We start from the raw sequence: 22,387 nt of genomic DNA, 5'->3' as shown, positions 1-22,387 counted from the left end.
GTACTAGGTGAACTTTTATGTGCCAATTTTCAGGAGTTAAACTTACCCTCAGAGGTTGGCTTATATAAGCCGGAAAAGCAGCCGTAAGCATCACAGGGCAGTGCAAGACATTTCTGCAAAGGACATCTGCCATGATAATTCCACGACAGTTGGCACCCACCGTGCATAGTGACGGCGGCTTATGCAAGTATTAAGGGCCATAAGCATGTGCAAAGGCATAGCAAAACTCAAAGTATTTTCTACTTTGTTACAAGACTCCTCGAGTCTGAATGATGCGGCATTGTTTTTCTACAACGACATAAGCAGGTGGTGCCTGGCAATCTACTCTTGGGGTTGACTTGAAGCCTCCGGGTTATCCTTCTCTGCCTCTCCACCGGCTGCTTTGTCCTGGAAGGATGATGAGGCCCAGTCAATGCCACTTAAGGCCTCAAACTCAGCTTCATCATCTATTAAACCGGTTGTGTCGACTTTAGGGGCAAAGGTGTGCTTACGGATTGGAGGGATCAAGCTGACATCGTCGTAATACGGCGTGGGGATTCTCCGATTCTCCTTGTCATAACCCAGCTGATACTTGGTGAGGTCAGTGTCGTTTCCAATTTGAGTGGCCACAGGGCGTATATCCCTCACGCAGGTGGTGAAATCCTTTTCATCAAATGGAGTGCCATCCTCCTTTAAACCTGGATACCCAAGAGCGATGTCGGCCGGGTCTAGCTCTGGTAACCAGGCTTTGGCCCGACTCAAAGCGGCTATTGCTCCGGCTCTTGCTTGGGCCCGTCTCAACTCTTGAATCCGTTGAGGAAGTACAGCAAGCCGTTGTAACACATCTTGCAAGAGGTGGGGCACATCATTTGATAAGGCTACAATGGCCAAGGCACGTTGTGACCCGATGTACAGTTGCTCTACTAGAGTATACACCGCCTTCAATTTGATCAGCATATTCTGCTTGAGGTTTGTGCTCCTGGGGCCTATATTGGTAAGTATAAGGTAAACCTCTGGTAACAATTGAAGGAATATTTACAATATTTAATGCTTTCTTAAGATAACTTACCAAAGATCGCTGAGACCATCCGAGATATCTGGCGTTGTAAGCCGGTCAGTTCGGCTGTTGCATTTGCCAGCAACGCCTCTGCTGTCTCGGCCCGGATCACGAGTCCGGCCTTTTCGTCAGTCCAAATTTTCTTCTCCGACTCAAAATTTTTCTTCAGCTTCTCTTGTTTAGAGACGCTGAATTCAAATTTGGAGTTAGCCTTTTGAATTTCAATCTCCTGGGCTGGCAGGCGGTTCTTCAGGTCGGCAATCTCCGATTCAAATTGACTTATGGTGGCCTGTATTGCACTGGATAGTACTCAAGATTACGGTAAATAATATTAAGTCCCAAGCACTTTGCAAGCAAAGATACTTGACACTTGGGGGCTAATGTATACCGAAGCTTTCTAAATTATTAAGTCGGTCCTGGATACTAAGTCCCAAATACTTTGCAAGCAAAGATACTTGACACTTGGGGGATAATGTGTATCGCAAGTTAAAGGTATTGTGTTACATCCGGTTTAAATATTTTTCTTTAAGCCGGGCAAGCAGCTCTAACAATTTTTCTAAGTCTACAACATATTTATTCATAAGCAATAGACTTGGGGGCTGGTACAGTAAGTATGATTGAAAGTAAGGAAGCATAAGTCATACCTCAGATTTTTGCTGTATTTGCTTCGCCATGTCAATTTCCAGGTCATGGCTGCTTTGCACCTGGTTGATATAGCCCGAGACGATCTCTCCAATACTCAAATGAGTATAGTCGGTGATATCCATCTTGGCCTTACAACGTTCTAGCAACTCCTCTTTGGCCGAGCATTTGGCAAGGATGGTGGGCCTGGCCGGCTCAACGAATTGAGCCTTGAGAAATTCCACTTCTGGGTCAGCCGTTTTGACTGGGCTAGGTGCCTCCGGGTTAACAGAACCATCAAGAATATCTTTAGCAGGCGGGCCAGAAGTTGGTGCTGCAATGTCTTGAGCCGGCTCAGGCGGCAGTTGATGTGTGGAAGAGTCGGGAGCAGCTATACCCTGTTCTGGTTCAGTCACCACAGGGGTTTGGGCCAGTTTATCCTTCTTGGTTTTCTTCCTGGGCTTAACCTGCACGCCGTGGGCAAAGCAGAGAAATAAGTAAAGAAACATGAAGAAATAAAAACATAAGGTGAATAAATTGATATTACCCAGGGGCAGTCTTAAAAGCTGGCATGTTTGATTGCATGGACTCGCTGGATGCAGGAGAGGTATCCTGGTAATTGGAGTCAGAGGAATTGAGAGGTTGACGGATTAGCCCCGCCAAAGGTAAAAAAGGGTATAAGTTGGAGATAACCTCAGTCCGACGCTTCTGGGTTGTGTCAGGCAAGCCGGAGGATAGCTCTGCATCCTTGCTGGTCCGGGTCTGCCTCCGGTTTTCAAATTGCTGTTGCTTCAAAAGAAAGTCAGGATCTTGGTAAGCCAAAGGGTGTGAAAATCTTACTTTCCGGGTTACTCTTCGAATTTTCTGACGCGGCCGAAGCTCGGAGTCGGAGGAGATTATAGTTACCTCTTCCTCGACGGGTTGGCTGTTGCCAGTGTCTTCCTGAAAGAAGGTTAATATTAGTAAGGTAGTGATAAAGGAGAAAGGGAAATTAAAAAGTTACCTCTTCCTCATTATCATCAGAATCATCAAGCTGAAACAGCTCAGAAGCGCTTGGCTTCCTTTTCCTTGAAGTGGTGGGCTTGGCAGTTTTCCTTTCAGCTCTCTTGGCCGCCCTGGCTTTCTTGGCCGCCTCATGATCATATTGGATTTTACAGAAGTTATCATTTGCCTGTAAAAGGTTATAAAGGGTTATGCGTAAGAATATAGTATAACATGATAAAAAATAACCCGACGGCTGGAAACTTACTGCAGGGGCCGGGTTCTTCTTGCAAAAAGGTAGTAAGCCGAAAGCGTTACTATTCACTGTGCCCTCTTTCAACAAAGACTGAGTTGTAGCTTCCACTACGTCATCTGGTAAGTCGTCAGGACTATGACGCTGAGGGTCATCTTTCTCGCCTGAATAATTACACATTAAGCCGGGGCGGCGGCTTAACGGAATTATTCTCCAAGCAACCCAGACTCAGACCAGGTCAATGCCATCTAAGCCGTTCCCTAAAAGAGCTTTAATCTTCTTGATCTTGGGGGTGAGTGGCAGACGTTCAATAGCAGTCAACTTATCCGGCAGCGGGTGAGTAGGTTCAAGGCGCAATGCACGGAAGCCGGGCAGCGGGTTTTCACCAGCCGGAGAAGTATCTTGGCAGTAGAACCATGTCTGGTTCCAGTCCTTTGGATGACTCGGCAATTCAGCATAAGGGAACAGACAGTCTCTCCGGCTTTGAATCAATATGCCACCAAGCTCCAGACTGGGCCCGTTGGCCCGCTCATTCTGCCAGTTCAAATAGAACAATTCCCTGAACAAAAGTAGGCTGGGTTCTTCTCCAAGGTAGACCTCACAGAAAACTTGGAAGTTGTAGATATTTGACACGGAATTGGGCCCGATGTCTTGAGGTCTTAAGTCAAAGAAGTGCAAAACGTCTCTAAAGAATTTTGAACCGGGAGGAGCAAATCCCCGGCTCATGTGATCAGTAAAAATGATCACCTCCCCTTCCTTGGGTTGAGGTTTCTCTTCAGACGGGTCAGGAGCATGATAAGACATGACATCCTTCTTGGGCACATGGCCAGACTTTACAAACTCGGACAGTTTGCTCTCTGTAACAATGGATGGGACCCAGTTGCAGGTAACCGGAGGTTTAACAGCTTTGGGTGCCATTGGATAAATTGAAGCCTACAACAAGATAAAGGAAATTTTCCGGTTTATTATAACCCGGAGAATAAACATTATTGGGTTATTTAGGATGGCAGCTTAAGAAGGGGCCTAATGACATACAAGTAACTATGTGATAATGTTTAACAGCTGCAGGTATTAAAGATGATTAAGGTTTTCTTAAGACGCCAGAGGCAAGCGGTGCTGACAGCCGGTATTATCTTAAACCGGTTACACGGACTACTATGGCTGAAACAGAGTCAACAGACACAGTTTTTGGCTAAGTGTGGAGCAAACAGGTTTCACAAATTGCAATTATTATTTTGGATCAAACGATGCTCTGGAAAGGGAAAATTTCTAGACCTAAAATAGTATAGGGAAGTTCATATACTCAAGGAGGGCTTCCAAAACAAGGAAATGAGATCTGTTTTCATACAGAATAAGCACACAACATCCTCCGCAGCAGTTCTATGTGGTTTTTATGATCTGAACAAGGTATTAGAGGTAAGAACTAATGGAGGTTGCGTTGGGCGACGATGAACGTCGATGAACTCAAGACAGTACTAATGCAGATCTGAGAAAGGGGGGAAAGAGAACTCACCGATGTGGAAGAACTGCGGAGGGTTGCCGTTGTTCTCTTGTCAAAAAACAGGGTGATGCAGCGGCCTGAGTCGGTGAAGACGAGGTTTCCGACGGTGGCGGCGGCGGAGCTCGAGCGGCAGAAGAGGGAGTGCAAGGAAGAAGACGACCGGAGGAAATGAAAAAGACCTAGGTCGCGCCTATTTATAAGGAGGACCGACTGAGAAGGCGCGAGAAACGAGGAGACCAAGACATCATTATCCATCGGCCCCGACGCCTCGATTTTCGGGAGGGTCAGTAAAGGCAAAGATCCGTTGAAGATATGATGAATTAAAATATAAGTTTTATTGAAGATGACGTCACGATGATTTAACCCAGAGCCAGAGGATGACGTCACGGCGGGTTACAATTTTCACGCAAGACAGAAGAATAAAGGCCAGTTCATAAGGTTTTCAAAGATTGACATGAACCGGTTCAAATCAATCTGGGGCCTAATGTTGGGGATATGACTATTTGTGTAAGCCATCCAGGAGGGGCCGGGTTACGCAAATAGAGGTTCATCAGAAGCCCAAGACCAAGGCATGAAGATGGCGGTTCACTAAAAGGCTTAAAGGCCCACAGGCAACTCTGAGGCCCGTAAAGATAAACCGCCATGATGGTATAACTTGTACTGTAAGGTAGAAGTAACTAGTCGCCGAGCCGGACACTGTTTATGAGCCGGCCGAGACTCTGTAGGCCGCAGGGCGTCAACCCGTGTATATAAGGGGACAACCCGCCAGCGGCTTAGGGTGAGAAACAACTGATCGAGAGCTAGGCATAGCGTATCTCGCTTCCTGGTCATCGAAACCTCAAGCAATTCCAACCCGACTAGACGTAGGCCTTCCTTCACCGTAAGGGGCTGAACTAGTATAAACCTCGCGTGTCCTTGTCTCGATTAACCCCTTTAAGCTTCCTAGTTACGATGGCTCCATGATTAAGTCCTTGCAAAAGGACATCTGCCGTGATAATTCCACGACACCTCCCAATCAACAGGACCCCCGTTTCGACTGTAGCAGGTCTGTTTCCTCCATTTGCGGTACGCCAGACCCCTCCCGATGAACAGGATCCCGTTTCGAACGTGGCCGGTCGAACACAAGGTCGTTTCCTCCGTTCTGCGGTACGCCAGGCCTCGTTTCCATCGCATGTTCTGTCCAAGCCCTCCCGATGAACACGACGCATTCCATTGCCTCCCCATGAACACGACGCATTCCGTTGCCTCCCCATGAACACGACGACGATGTTGTTTGTCCGTTCCAACCCAGCCATGTACACGAGCCCTAGCCATACGTATGCGCGAGTAGGCGTTCGAGACCCCGCCCGTATGTACACATACGTGGCCGTATTTTCTTTCTTGCACCTTGGCCGTTGTACGTAGGTGTACATGCTACGTGCGCGCCTCTACTACGACACGTGCGCGCCTCTACATCGACCAGTATATATGTACGTACACGCTCACGACCAGAATGACAACGCTACGTACGCTTCGACCAGGTGGGTCCCGACTGTCAGGCACTTCCTTGCATGCGAAGATGTAGCTGGTGGGTCCTAGCAGTCAGGGGCAAACTTTTTTTCACGAAATACGGTGGCCCGTCCGGTGGGTCCCCGCTGTCAGGTGGAGGAATAATTATTTAGCGCGTAATAAGGAGGCACTTCCTTGCTGCGGCCATGGACCCAGCTGTCAGCGTCTCCACGCACAGTACTCTTCCAATGGAAGTCGGTCATTGACCACATTGACCACGCCGCGCCGAGAGCACCATGGCGGTGGAAGACGGCGAGGCCTAGGAAGGAGACGACGCGGAGCCGGGGAAGACGCGGCAATGGAAGCCCGCGCGGAGAGGAGTATGAGGGTTCACTGGTTTGGCTGCGGTGTGAGGCTGCCGTCGCCGCAGGGCCTGGCCAGCGGTGGGAATAGTAGGGGGCGGTAAGGCCTTCGTGGTAGCATAGTTGGCCACGGGAGGCAGGAGCATGCGGCACGACCGGCGCTGCTTTGGGCGGCTGGAGCAAGAAGACCAGAGGTTGAAGAAACACTACGGCCGTTGGATGGACATCGTACGGTCACTGGAGCTAGAATCGTTCATATTGACTAAGTTGACAAAGCCCTTCGTCCCTGTCAACTTAGTAGGCCCACAAGTCAGCCTCCCACCAAGGTGGGTCCCAGCTAGCCTGGGGAGTATTCATTTTTTTGTGCGTAATAAGGAGGCACTTCCGGTGGGTCCGAGCTGACAGCGGGGGGAACGTTTTTTCATGAAATACGGTGGCCCGTCTGGTGGGTCCCAACAGTTAGGGGAAACGATTTTTTTCGCAAAATACTGGTGGCTCGTCCGGTGGGTCCCCGCTGTCAGGTGGAGGAATAATTATTTTCCGCATAATAAGGAGGCACTTCCTTGCGGCTACCGTGGACCCAAATGCCAGCCTCTCCACGTACAGTACTCTTCCGATGGAAGTCGGTCGTTGACCACATTGCCACGCCGCGCTGAGAGCACGACGGCGGTGGACGACGGCGATGCATAGGAAGGGGACGATGCGGAGCCGGGGAAGACGCGGGAGTGGATGCCCACGCGAAGAGGAGTACGAGCGTTCACCGGTTCGGCTGCGGTGTGAGGTTGTCGTCGCCGTAGAATAACAGGGAGTGTGGGTGAGTAGAGGGATGCCCTGGCCAGCGGTGGGACTAGTAGGGTGCGCTGAGGCCTGCGCGGCAGCATAGCCGGCCATGGGAGGCGGGAGTAGGCGGTCCCGCCGGCGCTACTTTGGCGGCTGGAGCAAGAAGATCAGAGATTGAAGAAACACGACAGTCGTTGGATTGACATCCAACGGTTACGTCTGCTAGAATCGTTTGTTGACGTATATAATAACTAAAAAAATCTTGCATACACGTCAACTAAACAGTCCCACAAGTCAGACCACTCCCTCTTTTTTTAATAATTTATATATAGCTCATGGCAACTTCTTATGCAATTTATTGCAGTCGTTTGTTTTTGGTTGGCCAGGGCCAATTTCGCATATTTCTGTGGGTTCCAAACTATTTTTAACACCGAAATGTCCAGCCAGATTTAAAGTACTTTGAAGATATATTTAAATTAGGTTAATGCCCAGTGAAATAGGAATCTGAAAATGTAATAAAATTCAGAAATTATAAAGTAATTTCCAATTTGTCATATGTTTTTATATTTACAACCCATTTCAGATTACTTTCAAGATTTGCAGGCGTCTTGAAAGAGTTGCAGCCCATCAGGGCATAGAAAAATAAGTAGGCCCGGATTGGGTATTCTTCAGAAAAAATAAACTGGGCTCATTTTCACAAAGAAAAAATAGCTGGGCTGGTCACATGGTGAACATAAAATATAAGCCTGGGCTAGACGGGCCACAGCCTAGTTCAAACCCTACTCCGTCTCAACAATACCAAACAAAAAAAATACTGCTCGAGTAGCTACGTCCCAGGTGTCAGCCGATCTTGTGTTGTTCTCTTGTCTATTGACTATATATGCTCACAATGTCGTGGGTCCTAGATGTCAGGAAAACACTAGGAGGAAGCATTTTATTTTTCCATACGCTGACGTGGTGGGCCCCTACTGTCATCCTCTCCACATACTTCTGCCGATTCCTGTTGTTTGTTCACCATGTTGAAAACGCGAGAGGGCGGCGCCGCGGTGAGCGCACCAAGGCGCACGGAGGACGTCGGCATTAACGATTTAGGAGACAGTGGGGCGGCGATGCGTGCGCTGAGGCGCAGCCAGCCGTGGGAGGCGGAAGCAGGCGGCCCCGCCGGCGCTGGTTTGGTTTTGGCGGCTGGAGGAAGACATGACTAAATAAACACGACAGACTGTAAAAGCAGCTGTAGTACTTAACAACCTTAACACAAACCAGCAGGGGCACTTAACACCAAAGCTGAAAGCGGTATGAGTACTTATACAGGTACAACCGTACAAAGCATGCCTCGAACAGTGCTACTTTGCGTATAGTTAACCAAGGGTGAGGCCGCCAAGCCCCAGGACAAGGCCCAGGTGCCACCCCGCGCATCCACAACCTTCTGTAAGCGGCTTCATCTCGCAACGTGGTCAATAAACAGGATATTCGCTTTAGAGCCATGGAAAAGCATGAACATAATCTTCTGTCCTATTCTCCAAGATGGACGGGCCTTCATTATTTGAGACCGCCCATGAATAAGTATCTTTTCACCTCCAAGGGGAATTGAGTAGGTCGACATAAACATCATGTTGTGACCAAGCGCAAGTCTGACCCGACCATGGTCAGGCATCTGTATAGGAACAATAGAACTCGGCAGTTCCAGTTTCAAGAAGATCACAGCTGTAAAATTGTGGATAAGCAATAGTTTATGAACAACATATATAACAGAAAACAGCTCGTACCATAAGTTTCTCGACACAGTTGGACCTGTTCAACGAGTGCAGCAGTGGCACACATATCCCACGAGGCCTTCCACCATTGAAACGCCCCACAAGGACCTCAAGACGATCAATAAAGTGTAGGAACTTGTGGATGTCGATCCAGTCAACTTCAGTGCCATTAGTAACAGCCGATTTATTACAGAGTAACAAATGAGCAGACTGCTTAACTCTGAAAAAACCTACACGTGCCACCAATTATAAGAAAATATTAGTTAGAAGTAGCATCTTCGTGAGAGATTCGTTGCTACTTCTAAAGTTAAATTGTGATTAGTTAAACAGAATAGGTGGATTAAGAAGTAATCGAGGCAACAAGGAAGAACCAGATACAAAACTAACATGGATGAACAATTGGAACGACGTCGGGGTGGAAGATCGCAGTGAAGATGAGACCAGGTTATGCTATTTCCATCAACATTCGTGCGCCAACTTTCAGTTCGTAACACTTGAGAAAGTTTATCCAAGTTCGGCCATAAAAAAAGCAGCAATCTTCTTGGTTCATGAACCCAACTCGGAACTTATATCCATGGCTTGTCTTCACTGTGACCATTAAACTAGTGTATTCAGTTATGGCAAGGCCGAGCATCTTGAGTACATGTGTTCTGGCAGAGCAAATAATACACTGCAGGAAAAATAATATGAGAAAAAACCCCACCCTCCCGGATAGAAAAGAGGATTCTAGGAACATACTGTGCGCGTTTCAAAATGTTGTGGTAGGATGAGAAGGAACAAGTGTGGCGTCTCGCCGAGGGCGCAGAAACCTATAGGGTACTCGCACTTCGGGCACTGCAAATGAAACACACTAGATTCAGTAGGAAGAAAAATGCATCAACGGCGGCGGCTGCCATCCTAGGATTACCTGTGATCAAGGGACTTGGGTTTATCAGGGATGGATGAAGAATTCGTACCTGGTTCTCCATGAGAAAACCCTATGCAATCGCCGAGAGGGGTTTTTTCTCTGAACAAGCAGACGAGGGAGAAGGGGATTCAGGCCCAGTGAAATATTGCCACTTCATCCGTCTAGCTTACTGCTAAAGCAGGAAAGGGGGGGTTGTGATTTGATGGCTCATTGGGCATTACTGCGGCGCTACGACCGGGGTGTGTCTACCGTGAAGTTGTGCACTCTAATTTTTGCATATGGCATGTGGAACCCGTTGCCGGTTGCCCCACATATCAGCGAAAGGAAGTAGAACGACAGGAGTAACTAGTTACACATAAATATATATTTTGACAGAGAGATACTCCCTCTGTAAAGAAATATACAAATCTTTTATATCACAGGCTCACCTTGCCGAGAAATATACTCCCTCTGCAATGCACGGGCATTATGAGGGTTCAGTTGAGAATATAATACTCAGATTTTTTTAGGGATAAAAGCTGCTTTATTGAAGATTAACAGTCATAGGTATACAAATAATTTCGGGGGTTCCTGTGAGCCAAAGACGGCGTCCACAGGGCAAAGAAGTAGCAGCTTTTGCGAGCACATGCGCTTCAACATTACGCTCGCGCTTTTCATGTATGATCTCCATGGTTTGGAACATATTCTTCTTCATCTTGATCTCGTCCATAATAACTTTGCTGGGCCCCAAGTATGCCTCTCCGATATGCTCGACTGTTGTTGAACAATCGGTGCTAATCTGAACTTGTTGCAGGTTTAAGTCAAGAGCCAGAGATAGCCCCTCACAACATGCCATTGCCTCTAGGATCTCTGGATCAGTAACACTTTCGCACACCAGTGCCGATGCTCCAAGGAAGAAGCATGTATGATCCCGGCTCACAACTGCCAGGGCTTCCCTTTCACCATTGCGAGATAACACAGCATCAACATTCATCTTCGCCCAACCCACAGCAGGAGGAGGACGCCACTTCTGCACTGAGCTAGTGCTTCTCGAAACGAGGTTCTGGACTTTGGGCCGCAGGCCGATCCTGCATGTTTGGGGGCCCATGTATTCTACCTCAGCGCTTTTCATATTGCAAGCGATCGGTACGGCGCTGGTTTTAGATGCTGCCGCAAGGCGAATACACAAAATTGAATAAAGCATGACATCTCTTGGAATGAAATCGAACGACAGTTCCGAACCAGCAATCAGAGTTGCAATTCTATCAACGATATACCATGTGACAAATAATACTATCGTAGTACTTATACACACAGGACACTTGTTTCACCATGCCAGATTATTACATCAAAATCTCTCGGAGGATAGATCAGTTAGGCAGTTGCGTGTTGCTACTGAAGAATTTCAAAGTTGATTTGGACCAGCTCTCCTTGCCAAGAAAGTTCGATTTTGACATCATTCCCTACCGCAAGATATGATTTATATTTGAACCTTGACCATCCTTTAGCATCAATCATCATGCGACCATCCTTTGTACTTACGATATATTGAGCAGGTTCATTCACACCAAGGTTGCGCATGGTAAGAGAAATTTGGCGACGGTCGCCCGGATTGTTGAACGACTCCCTCGTTGCTCTAGGAATTCTCAGTTTGCAAACAAGAAGACATACCCAAACAGTTAGATCAACACAGTGAATCATGTGAAACAACATGGAAAGAAAAAAGAACGAAGCACTTAGGCGGCCAATGCTTACCAAGAAGGTGGACATGTCGGTTTTTGTAAGGACTTTGGTATATGAAGTGGAACTGCAGCCCAGTCTGTTGCCGGTGCAACTGCACGGGCCGGAGCAGATGCAAGTGCAAGTGTTGGTGCACGTGCCAAAGCCGTTGCTGCTGCCAGAGATGGTGCTCCTTGTAGAGCTGGTGCTGGTGTCGGAGCAGGTGTCGGTGTCGATGCCCGATCCTCCGGTAGATCAGACTGATCCGCTGACGCGGTCGGTGCCCAATCCTCAGCTGGATCAGACTGAGCTGCTGCCGCTGTCAGTGCTAGAGCAACTGTCGGTGCTCGATCTGTGCGAGACATCGGCGATCGTGTCTGGTCTGCTATGATTAGCTTTCTAACTTAACTAGGATCCGTGACCGTGATCCAGTTTTTTTCTTCATTTCTTTTAAACGCGAGAAGGACTAATTGTGGCGTTTTTGTTAAACCAAACTGCAGTTCATCATAGGGATTCAGCTTGTACTCAGACTACAGACTAATCCAATTTTTTCCAGTAATATAAGTGATGGACAGTGCCTTCGTTACTGACACGGCATAAGAAGTGAAACCTGCAAAAATAGCCATCGTAGAGCAAACCAAACGGTTTATTCTGTGATGAATGTCACATGGCAAAACCTGCATCATAAAATTGCAGGAAAAGAAAGAAAACATGACATTAAATCAATAAGATTTAGACAGTAAATCAATAAGATTTACTTGATGTGACATGAGTGAATCCTTACTAGGAAATCACTATGTTGAAGTACTAAACAGAAGATTGATTGTCCAACTACGCGTGGCATGCAGGGGCCCCGCCTACTCCCACAAGCAGGACAGTCCAAAGGTCGTGACAAATCGTATGGACCGAACATCCATGGGGCTGGAAATCCTGGTGGGTGCGATAAACCCTGCAATGCATACAGATATTGGAGTGTAACTGAGGGAGTCCTGGATTAGGGGGTCTCCGGATAGCCGGACTGTCTCCATTGGCCGTATTGTTAGACTATGAAGATACAAGATTGAAAACTTCGTCTCATGTCCGGATGGGACACTACTTGGCGTGGAAGGCAAGCTAGGCAATACGGATATGGATATCTCCTCCTTTGTAACCGACCTTGTGTAACCCTAACCCTCTACGGTGTCTATATAAACCGAAGGGTTTTAGTCCGTAGGACAACAACCATAACATACAATCATACCATAGGCTAGCTTCTAGGGTTTAGCCTCTCTGATCTCGTTGTAGATCTACTCTTGTACTACCCATATCATCAATATCAATCAAGCAGGACGTAGGGTTTTACCTCCATCAAGAGGGCCCGAACCTGGGTAAAACATTGTGTCCCCTGCCTCCTGTTACCATTCGGCCTAGACGCACAGTTCGGGACCCCCTACCCGAGATCCGCCGGTTTTGACACCGACATTGGTGCTTTCATTGAGAGTTCCGCTGTGCCGTCGCCATCAGGAAGGATGCCTCATCCCGTCTTTAAAGACGGCACTGTTGCTGAGGGAGCTTTGGCTATCGGCCAAACTCTCCGGCTAGGTGGATTTCTTATGACCGCCCGTTCGGCCGCCGCGCCGACGATGACTTCTCGGGTCATCAAAAGCAATCTTCATGTCAACTCGGAACTCGCCGAGCAGTTAGATCCAATGGAGCTCTCTTCCCTGAACGAGCTCTTGGATCGCATTGCCGCCCTGGGAGTCGCTACAGACTACGATCAGATTGGGCCTAAACCCGATCTAAGAGAGATCAACTCTCCCCAGGTCACCCATCACGTTGCAGTGGTGGAGGAACAATGCGGCAACCCTTTATCTATCTTAAGGACTAGCTATGTCCGAATTTCCGATCCCTCCAAGCCGGATACCCGCGGAGGGGAAGACGTCACTCAAGACCTGAACCTAGAGTCAGGCAGCGGGCTAGATTTATTGGAAAACCTCCAAGAATCCAAACCTCCGAGTTCGGAAACTCCTTGGCCCCTGAGTCTCAGATTGGGTGAGGATTCGGGTTCAATTCCACCCACCCTCCCAAACATAAGCGATCTATCCCAAATTAGGCAAGAGCCCGAAGAAACAGTACACCATTACTGGGCCAGATTCCTCCTGGTCATGAACAGGATAAAGGACTTCCGTGAGGAAGACACAATTTCATTCTTCTACAATAATTGCACGGACAAGGGAATCCTCAACACCATAATTCGCCACGAAATTACATGCTTTTCTGACTTTGTGTCCATAGTTCAAAAGTACTGTGTGATGGAAAGTGCCTGGAAAATCGAAATAAAATTTTGGGATAATCCGGCCCTGAATACAAACCCAGTCCAAAATAAAAGGGTGCATTATCACAATACACCTAGGTTAACTACCAAAAAGCAAAAGCTCTCTACAGGGCAAGGAACCATACTGGAGGGATGGCTCAACACACCTTGCAAAATTCATAGTACAGCGGATGCAATACCAACGCACAGCCTTAGAGCATGTTGGATACTCCGGCAGGTGGCCAAAAGTGGTGAAGATCTACTCCTCCGAAATACCACAAAGCACCATCTCGTGGACAACAATACGATGATAATGGTCTTTGAGACCTTCGCATCAAATAGTAGACGCTAGCAAACACTCCGCAGCATGGCCGAAATCTGCCACATAGCAGAAATAAATCCTTGGAGCAACACGGCTATTACCTTCAATGCCAGTGACGAACCTAAATTCTGAACAGCCCGAGCACCAGCCGCACTGGTCCTCAGTCCAATCATGGACGGCTTTCGACTCACCAAGGTACTCATGGACGGCGGCAGCGGATTAACTCATCTATGAGGAAACTCTTCAAAAGTTGGAAATAGATTGGAGCTGCATTGAGCAAAGTAGCACAACCTTTAGAGGAATCATCCCCAGTCGGGAAGCACGCTGTGCTGGGAAAATCACACTAGATGTGGTATTCGGCATGCCCAATAATTACAGGTCCGAAGAAATTACATTCCAAGTGACCCCGTTCAGCAGCGGATACCACGCTCTGTTAGGGCGGGAGGCATTTACAATCTTCCAAGCCATACCCCATTACGGGTACATGAAGCTAAAAATGCCCGGGCCCAACGGAATCATCACTCTTGCTAGTGATCCGGACAAAGCACTCCGCGCCAAAAATAAGACAGCCGCACTGGCCCTCGAGGCACTGTCCGAAGCCCTAGCCGCTGAGGAACTAACTGCGCTGCGCTCCACGGTGAACAGGGACGACGTGATACTCGATAAAAGATCCAAGTCCACCTCCTTTAAACCGGCGGACGAAATAGTCAAATTCCAAGTCCATCCAACAGACCCTACAAAAACAGCTTCCATCGGGGCACAATTAAACCCTGATGTTGACGCCGCACTACGAGAGTTCCTATGCGAGAACTGGGACATTTTTCCCTGGCACCCTTCAGACATGCCAAGAATCCCACGCAGGCTGGCCGAGCATAGCCTAAATATCCTAAAAGTATTCAAGCTAGTCAAGCAGGCTCTTCGGCGTTTCTCCGAACCTAAGAGACAAGCCATGGGAGAGGAACTAGCCAAGCTATTGGAGGCCGGATTCATCAGAGACATAAAACATCCGGACTGGCTAGCAAACCTGGTGATGGTACCAAAGAGGGACAAATCATGGCGCTTGTGCGTCGATTTTAAGGACCTTAACAAGGCCTGCCCAAAGGATCCCTTCCCCCTCCCCCGCATCAATCAAATCATCGACGCTACCGCAGGACACGATTCATTGTGTTTCCTCGATGAATACTCCGGCTACCATCAAATTAAAATGGCAGAGCCAGACCAAGCCGCAACGGCATTCATCACACCATACGACCCATTCTGCTTCAACGCAATGCCCTTCGGGCTCAAGAACACTGGCGCAACATATCAGCGCATGATTCAGACATGTCTGGCAAACCAGATCGGCAAAACAATGGAGGCATACATAGATGACGTGGTCATGAAAACCAAGCATGCCGAATCTCTAGTAGACGACTTGAGGCTCTCGTTCGATAACCTCCGAACATATGACATCAAGCTCAATCCGGAAAAATGCATTTTCGGCGTACCAGCCGGAAAACTCCTGGGATTCATTGTCTCGAGTAGAGGTATTGAAGCTAATCCGGCCAAAATCCGAGCATCGTCACAGTTGGCTCCCCCAACAGACCTCAAACAAATACAAAAATTGTCTCTAAGCCACTTTTCTCCCGCTTGGGAGAAAAGGCATTACCCCTTTATCACCTCCTCCGGTGCACCGAACACTTCGAGTGGACGGATGCCACCACGGCCGCACTGAACGAAATAAAAGCCATATTGGCAACAAACCCAGTCCTGGCCGCGCCAAACATTGGCGAACCAATGCTATTATACATTGCGGCAACTCATCAAGTAGTAAGTGCAGTGCTCGTCGTCGAGCGAGAAGTGGACGGACACAAATTCCCCCTTCAAAAGCCGGTTTACTATGTGTCCACTGTCCTTACTCCATGCAAATCACGGTACCTGCATTATCAAAAGATAGCGTACGCAGTATTTATGGCATACTGGAAGCTGCCACACTACTTTCAAGAGTATTCGATAATGGTAGCCTCGGAAGTACCACTTAACGATATTATAAACAACCGCGACGCGATGGGCCGGATTGCCAAATGGGCCATTGAGCTCCTCCCGTTCAACATAACTTACAAGACACGGCGAGCTATTAAGACACAAGTTTTGGCTGACTTCATCGCCGAGTGGCCGGAAGCCGAACTCCCTAAGGAGTACGACACATATTCAAACTGGATCATGCACTTCGACGGCTCCAAAATGTTGGCTGGTCTTGGGGCTGGCGTCGTTTTAACGTCCCCAACAGGAGATACAGTTCAATATGTACTACAGATAATGTATACGGACTCCAACAACGCAGCCGAATATGAGGCCCTTCTACATGGTCTCCAGATGGCAGTATCCATGGGCACTCAACGCCTAGAGGTGCGTGGGGATTCAAACCTTGCGATATCCCAAATAAATGGAGACTTTGATGCCAAGGATCCGAAAATGGCAGCTTATCGCAATGCTGTCCTAAAAATGTCTGCTCGGTACGAGGGGCTCGAATTTCACCATGTGGCTCGGGAAAACAATCAGGCGGTGGATATCCTCGCCCGCATCGGCACAAAACGCGACGCGGTCCCTCCCAACATATTTCTGGAAAGGCTCTTCAAGCCATCCGTTGCATGGGAAGGGGACACCGGTTACAACAGTCCGGACCCGGCCAAAATACCCGATACCGAACTCTCTGACACAATCGGAGGCTCCGCCACCGAAAAAACACATTCAGCCCACGAAATAATGGCCATTATTGCCCCGTGGACAAAACCATTCCTAGCCTACCTAACTAGACAGGAACTTCCGGAAGACCAAAATGAGGCACGCTGCATAGTGCGGCGATCCAAGGCCTACAGGGTCCATGAGGGAGAATTGTACAAGAAAAGCACTACCAGAGTCCTTCAAAGGTGCCTCTCCAAAGAGGAATGGCGGAACCTTTTGGCAGAAATTCACGCCGGACTCGGCGGTCATCACGCCGCAGACCGGGCTCTTGTAAGCAAGGCCTTCCGTATAGGATTCTATTGGCCAACGACCCGGGCAGATGCATAGGACTTGGTCCAACGTTGCGCCGGTTGCCAGCTCTTTGCAAACAATCCCCATTACATGGCCCTTCGCGGTCTGGGGGCTTGACATGGTCGGACCCCTTAAAGGGGGAACCCACAAGAAAAAATACATATTGGTCATGGTGGATAAATTCACCAAATGGATAGAGGCTAAACCGGTTAAAACAGCCGAATCTGGACCGGTGATAAATTTCATATCCGGGGTTGTACACCATTACAGCGTCCCCCACAACATCATCACTGATAATGGCACGAACTTCACGGCCGACGAGGTAAAACTCTGGTGCAGCAAAATGGGCATCAAGCTTGATTATGCTTCAGTCTATCACCCACAAACCAACGGTCAAGTCGAACGAGCAAACGGTCTTATAATGAGCGGCATTAAACCCAGATTAGTGCGTTCTTTAACGGAGTCTGACACGCACTAGGTATAGGAGCTCGACTCCGTACTCTGGGGGCTGCGGACCACGCCGAATTGTAGTACCGGATATACACCGTTTTTTATGGTGTACGGCGCAGAGGCAGTCTTGCCCTGTAACATATTTCATGACTCACTTCGAGTGCGCATGTACGAAGAAAGAGAAGCCAAGCTCGATCGGCAGGACAGTCTGGACACCTTGGAGGAAGAGCACGACATAGCCAAAGCCCGTTCCACATTTTACCAGCAACAGGCTCGCAGATACCAAAGAAGAGAAGTACGGGCCAAAACTTATAACATTGGTGAACTAGTTCTACGACTGCTGGATAAGAAAAAGAACAAGATCGAGCCCAAATGGGAAGGTCCCTTCATTATCGACCAAGTTCTGACCGGTGGAGCGTATCGACTGCGGGATGCATCGACTAGTCGACTCGAGCCGAACCCATGGAACGCAGCCAGGCTTCGAAGATTCTACGCCTAGCACCGGACTCTATGTTAGTTCCCTCCCTTTGTCCATCTTCTGCATATGCATCATCTGTCTTGTTTCCCTTTCTTTCTTTTTCTTATTATTTCTCCAGGCCTTCAAGGGTCACCTTGTGCCTCACTTGTACATTACAGATGCGCTAGCTGCACTCTCCATACCTGGGGGCTTCTTTCACAGAAGCTTAAATCATTTACCTGGGCCTCACACCCAACACATGTGTTATACTTCCACATGTACCTTTTTTCACCATTATATGCATCGATATGACTTAAGTTTTGGCCAAGCTGGGTTGCCTGGCTCTTGTATTTATGCCCTACATTCCCGTTAATTTGGCTAGGGCATAAGGGGAGCACCTCTGCGATTGTTACCACCGGGTCAGCCGGATGTGTACCTCAGACCGGGTGAAGCCGAAAGCTAGCGTTCTTAAGGGAATATTCGGTCGGTGAACAAAAGATGACTTTTATTTATTATCCATATTTGCCCCCAGATGCTTTTTCTGCGCTTCTTATCGCAGTCCGGACATGCACTTTAGGGCATGCTTCCCAGGGAAAGGAACCCTTAACGGAACTATTCTCCCTGGAAGATGTTTCTTACTACCCATGTAATATAACATAACTAGTTGGGCACTTGTCTGATAAAGCACTAATGACCCCTACGCCTGGTCTCCACGCATGCCCTGGTTCTTACATAACCGAGAGGATATTTGGTTACACTCCGGACCATAGGGTCCCGAGGTTGAAGCGAAAAGGTCCGCCATGACAAACTATCTAAAATCCGGCTAGAAGGCATTATACATGTCACTTTAAATTACATAGTCAATTTGACTGGTTGAATTCCTCTTCAATACCATCCAATAGGCTGTCTAGTCTACAGCCCTGTTGGGAATACTTTGCGGCCAATTCTACTTGGCCGTACACTAAGCTCACAGGGATCTCCTTCCCATCGGGCCCCACAGGTCCGACTTCGGCCATGTGGTTCGGGTCAGCCTTCGTGTACCGTGTCTTCACCATTGCCCAGGCTTCCCTGGCGCCCTGACGGTAGGCCGATATCTTCCATAATCGAAAGCGCCGCCGTGCTCCCTTCAGCTTTTCTGCAAGCTCTCCAAGGCCTTCGGGTACGGAGACGGATGGCCACAAGGCCTGGGCAATGCCTTGCATCACATGCCGAACTCGTTCGTGCAGCTATGAGAGCTCGGGAAGAAGGACACCCGTTGAGCCAGGCATTTCCTCGGCAGGATGACCTGTTAGCATACCTACAGACATAACTCTGTCAGCCAGCTTCCTCGCCGAACTCTTTTTCGAAGTTTGTTCAAGCACTTACTAAATATGTCACGTCGAAGCCGCCGATTCTCCTTAATAGAGTCCGACAGTTGGGCACGAACATGTTTTAGTTCCATGCCCAACTTGGTGTTGGCATCTAGGAGATCATTCTTCTCCTGCCTCACCCTCGTAAGCACGCTCTCACCGGCCTTCAGCTGGCGTAGGAGCTGTTGCTTATCCGGATTTTCTCCAGCGTCATCTGCAATTTTATCGTCAGATCTGCATATACGCCGCATCCTATATGACACTTATCATTCGAAGGATATATTACCAGAGGGGGTCTCTTTGGGCTCCCCCATCGCGGCCAGTGCGGCCTGAAGTTGGGCTCTGCACTCTTCCAGCTCCTGGGATAGTTGAGTATTCTTTTCGGTAAGAACCTGCATAACAAGTGATCCTTAAATCAGTTATTCTAACTGTTTCAAGTCTCAGGGGCAACTGATATATATAATCACCAAATTTTCTCACCCGTATGTCTTTTACATACTGCTCCGTGGCTCTGGCTAGACCATTTTGAGCGGCACGGAGGTACACATCTCCCAAGTTGAAGGCATCAAATGCCTCTTGGGAGAAACAAGCTTCACGAAGAACAGTCCGGCGACGCCTGTGGTTCATGGCACTTTCCACCTCGGAATTGGTGGCGGACAGTTTGTCCGCATCCTCTATCAGAGGAGCGCCCTGCGCACGCCTCGTTCCCGCCTCCGAATCCGGCCTTGGAGCCTGGCTGGTGGAGGCGCGATTAGTAGCCTCTACAGGTATAGTCCGGCGAGCGCTCTTTTTCCTGAAAAGAAGGCATGGGCGTTAATATGCCTCTGAGAATAATGTCTTGCAATAAAGATGGTGCGCCGTACCGCTGCGTCAGTGTCTCAATCCGGACTGCGGGTCTTTTCAGCCTACCTGGCCTCGCGGCCCCTTGTTGGCTAGTCGCCACAGGCTCGGCCTTCCGCCTCGAGGACCTCCCCTGCAAAACACGGATGTTATACGGCAATCAAAAACACGCAAGGACGAATCCCTTTTCGAAGTGCTAGGACTTCGGTCTCAGTCACCTGTGAGGCTGGAAGTAGCCCGGGGTAATCGGCCGTAATGGCCACCAAAGCGTTGTCATTACTCGATTGGTAAAATACCCCATCGATCAGCTCCACAGATATGTCCGGATCCTCCTGGGAGGCCGGGTCAAGGGACCGTCCAGGGTCCTCGGGTTGCGGAGGGGGGCTGTTTATCTCCTTTTTAGCCCGGCGTAGCTCCTGCGATGAAATCGCTAGACTGAATACTTAACTATGGGAATACGAAATGGATGGGCGAGAAAAAGTCTCCGCTTACCCAGCTCGGAGGATTGTACATAGAAAATCCGCCCTGCGGGTTGCCACGAAGGAATTTCTCCTCTTCTCCCTTGTACAAAGTGGATAAGATCTTTATTAGATCAGCAACCGATCCCGGCCCTTCGCGGCCGTGGCGGGTGGCATCATCCTCCCTGTTGAAATCCCACATGGGGTGGCCTCTATATTGAAGCGGCTGCACTCCCCGCATAATACATATGGCCATGACCTCGATCATGGTCAATCCAGATCGAGCTAAAAAACTTATCCGGCTCATCAGGTAAAGAACGTCCTGTCATCTTCCTCCAGGGAGCTCCATGGACGCCAGCTCCGGCGCTTCTTCAAAGGTGCGTTGTCGAACTCAGAAAGAGAAAGGCCGATTCTAATAGGATCCGGGAGGGGGACGTCTTCTATATAAAACCATTCTGAAGGCCAGTCTTCGGACGTCTTCTGTGGGGTTCCGGACAGGTATCCGGTCCTAGCAATACGCCACACTTCAGCTCCGCCCACTTGATATATTGACCCTTCTGAGAACGGGGCACAATGCTGAACAACTTCTTCCACAGAGCGAAATGAGCCTCACAGCCCAAAAACAACTCGCAAATGCCTACGAATCCTGCGATGTGCAGCATGGAGGCAGGCGTAAGGTTGTGCAACTGGAGGCCATAGAACTCCAGGAGCCCCCGGAGAAACAGATGAATTGGAAATCCGAGCCCTCTTACCAAATAAGGGACAAGGCATACCCGCTCTCCCTTGGAGGGATTGGGAAGGCTCTCCGCTTGCTCTCTGCCATAATAGGTGGCAAGCCCGGCTTGAACCGGGACCATGTATGCTGGGGGAAGAAATCCCTTGGTCTGAAGCATCACTAATTTGCTATGCGGGACGGAGCATCTCTCCCAATCTCCAGGCTTGGGGCTAGGGGAGCGAGAGGAGGAGTTGCGTCGACCGGCCATGATGGAATGGATCTCTGTCGAATGCGGTCCGATGAAGGCTCGCCAAGGGAGGATGGTGTGATTTGGATCTGAATCCTCGTCTTTTTAATAGGCAGCTCATTCACACAGCTAGGGGGGAAATGTAAAAACACCCTGGCTCTTCACATTCGCTCGACACATGGAAAGTGGCCATTAGTGGGCGTGGAAGCCAAGGAGTTCAACATTCACAGGAGGCCGGACACTATTTCGACAGGTACACGGAATTTGGAGAGGAACCCGCCCTGCAATGCCGAAGACAATACTGCGCGCCGGACTCATCGTCATTGAAGCCTGGTTCGGGGGCTACTGAGGGAGTCCTGGATTAGGGGGTCTCCGGACAGCCAGACTATCTCCATTGGCCGGACTGTTAGACTATGAAGATACAAGATTGAAGACTTCGTCTCGTGTCCGGATGGGACTCTACTTGGCGTGGATGGCAAGCTAGGCAATACGGATATGGATATCTCCTCCTTTGTAACCGACCTTGTGTAACCCTAACCCTCTCCAGTGTCTATATAAACCGAAGGGTTTTAGTCTGTAGGACAACAACCATAACATACAATCATACCATAGGCTAGCTTCTAGGGTTTAGCCTCTCTGATCTCGTGGTAGATCTACTCTTGTACTACCCATATCATCAATATCAATCAAGCAGGACGTAGGGTTTTACCTCCATCAAGAGGGCCCGGACCTGGGTAAAACATTGTGTCCCCTGCCTCCTGTTACCATTCGGCCTAGACGCACAGTTCGGGACCGCCTACCCGAGATCCACCGGTTTTGACATCGATAGTAACCATAATTGATAGACCGTCCTCACCAAA

General features: G+C 48.9%; 1 protein-coding gene across 1 annotated transcript; it reads right to left on the bottom strand.

Annotated features, from left to right (window-relative positions):
* Positions 1–321: 321 nt before the first annotated feature.
* LOC147959257 (uncharacterized) lies at positions 322–8,103 on the bottom strand. Its single transcript, XM_087532573.1, has 6 exons — positions 8,011–8,103; positions 2,661–2,828; positions 2,208–2,599; positions 1,681–2,134; positions 1,049–1,325; positions 322–965 (listed from the first exon to the last, which is right to left on the bottom strand). The coding sequence occupies exons 1-6, from the start codon at positions 8,101–8,103 to the stop codon at positions 322–324; spliced, it is 2,028 nt and encodes a 675-aa protein (XP_087388699.1).
* Between the last annotated feature and the right edge of the window lie 14,284 nt (positions 8,104–22,387).

Source organism: Triticum urartu, chromosome 7A (genome assembly GCF_056163025.1).
Source record: "Triticum urartu cultivar PI428250 chromosome 7A, HENAU_Tu73, whole genome shotgun sequence".
NCBI lineage: Eukaryota > Viridiplantae > Streptophyta > Magnoliopsida > Poales > Poaceae > Triticum > Triticum urartu.
The sequence above is the reverse complement of the archived record's forward strand: the minus strand, read 5'-3'. Positions and strand labels throughout refer to the sequence as shown.

Excerpts from the sequence above, each read along its gene's own strand:
- LOC147959257 (XM_087532573.1), bottom strand. The coding sequence starts at position 8,103 with ATGCCGACGTCCTCCGTGCGCCTTGGTGCGCTCACCGCGGCGCCGCCC. Across the intron at positions 2,135-2,207 it reads CCAGCTTTTAAGACTGCCCC|CGGCGTGCAGGTTAAGCCCA; the intron begins TGGGTAATATCA and ends CTGCTTTGCCCA. Across the intron at positions 966-1,048 it reads GATGGTCTCAGCGATCTTTG|GCCCCAGGAGCACAAACCTC; the intron begins GTAAGTTATCTT and ends TTACCAATATAG.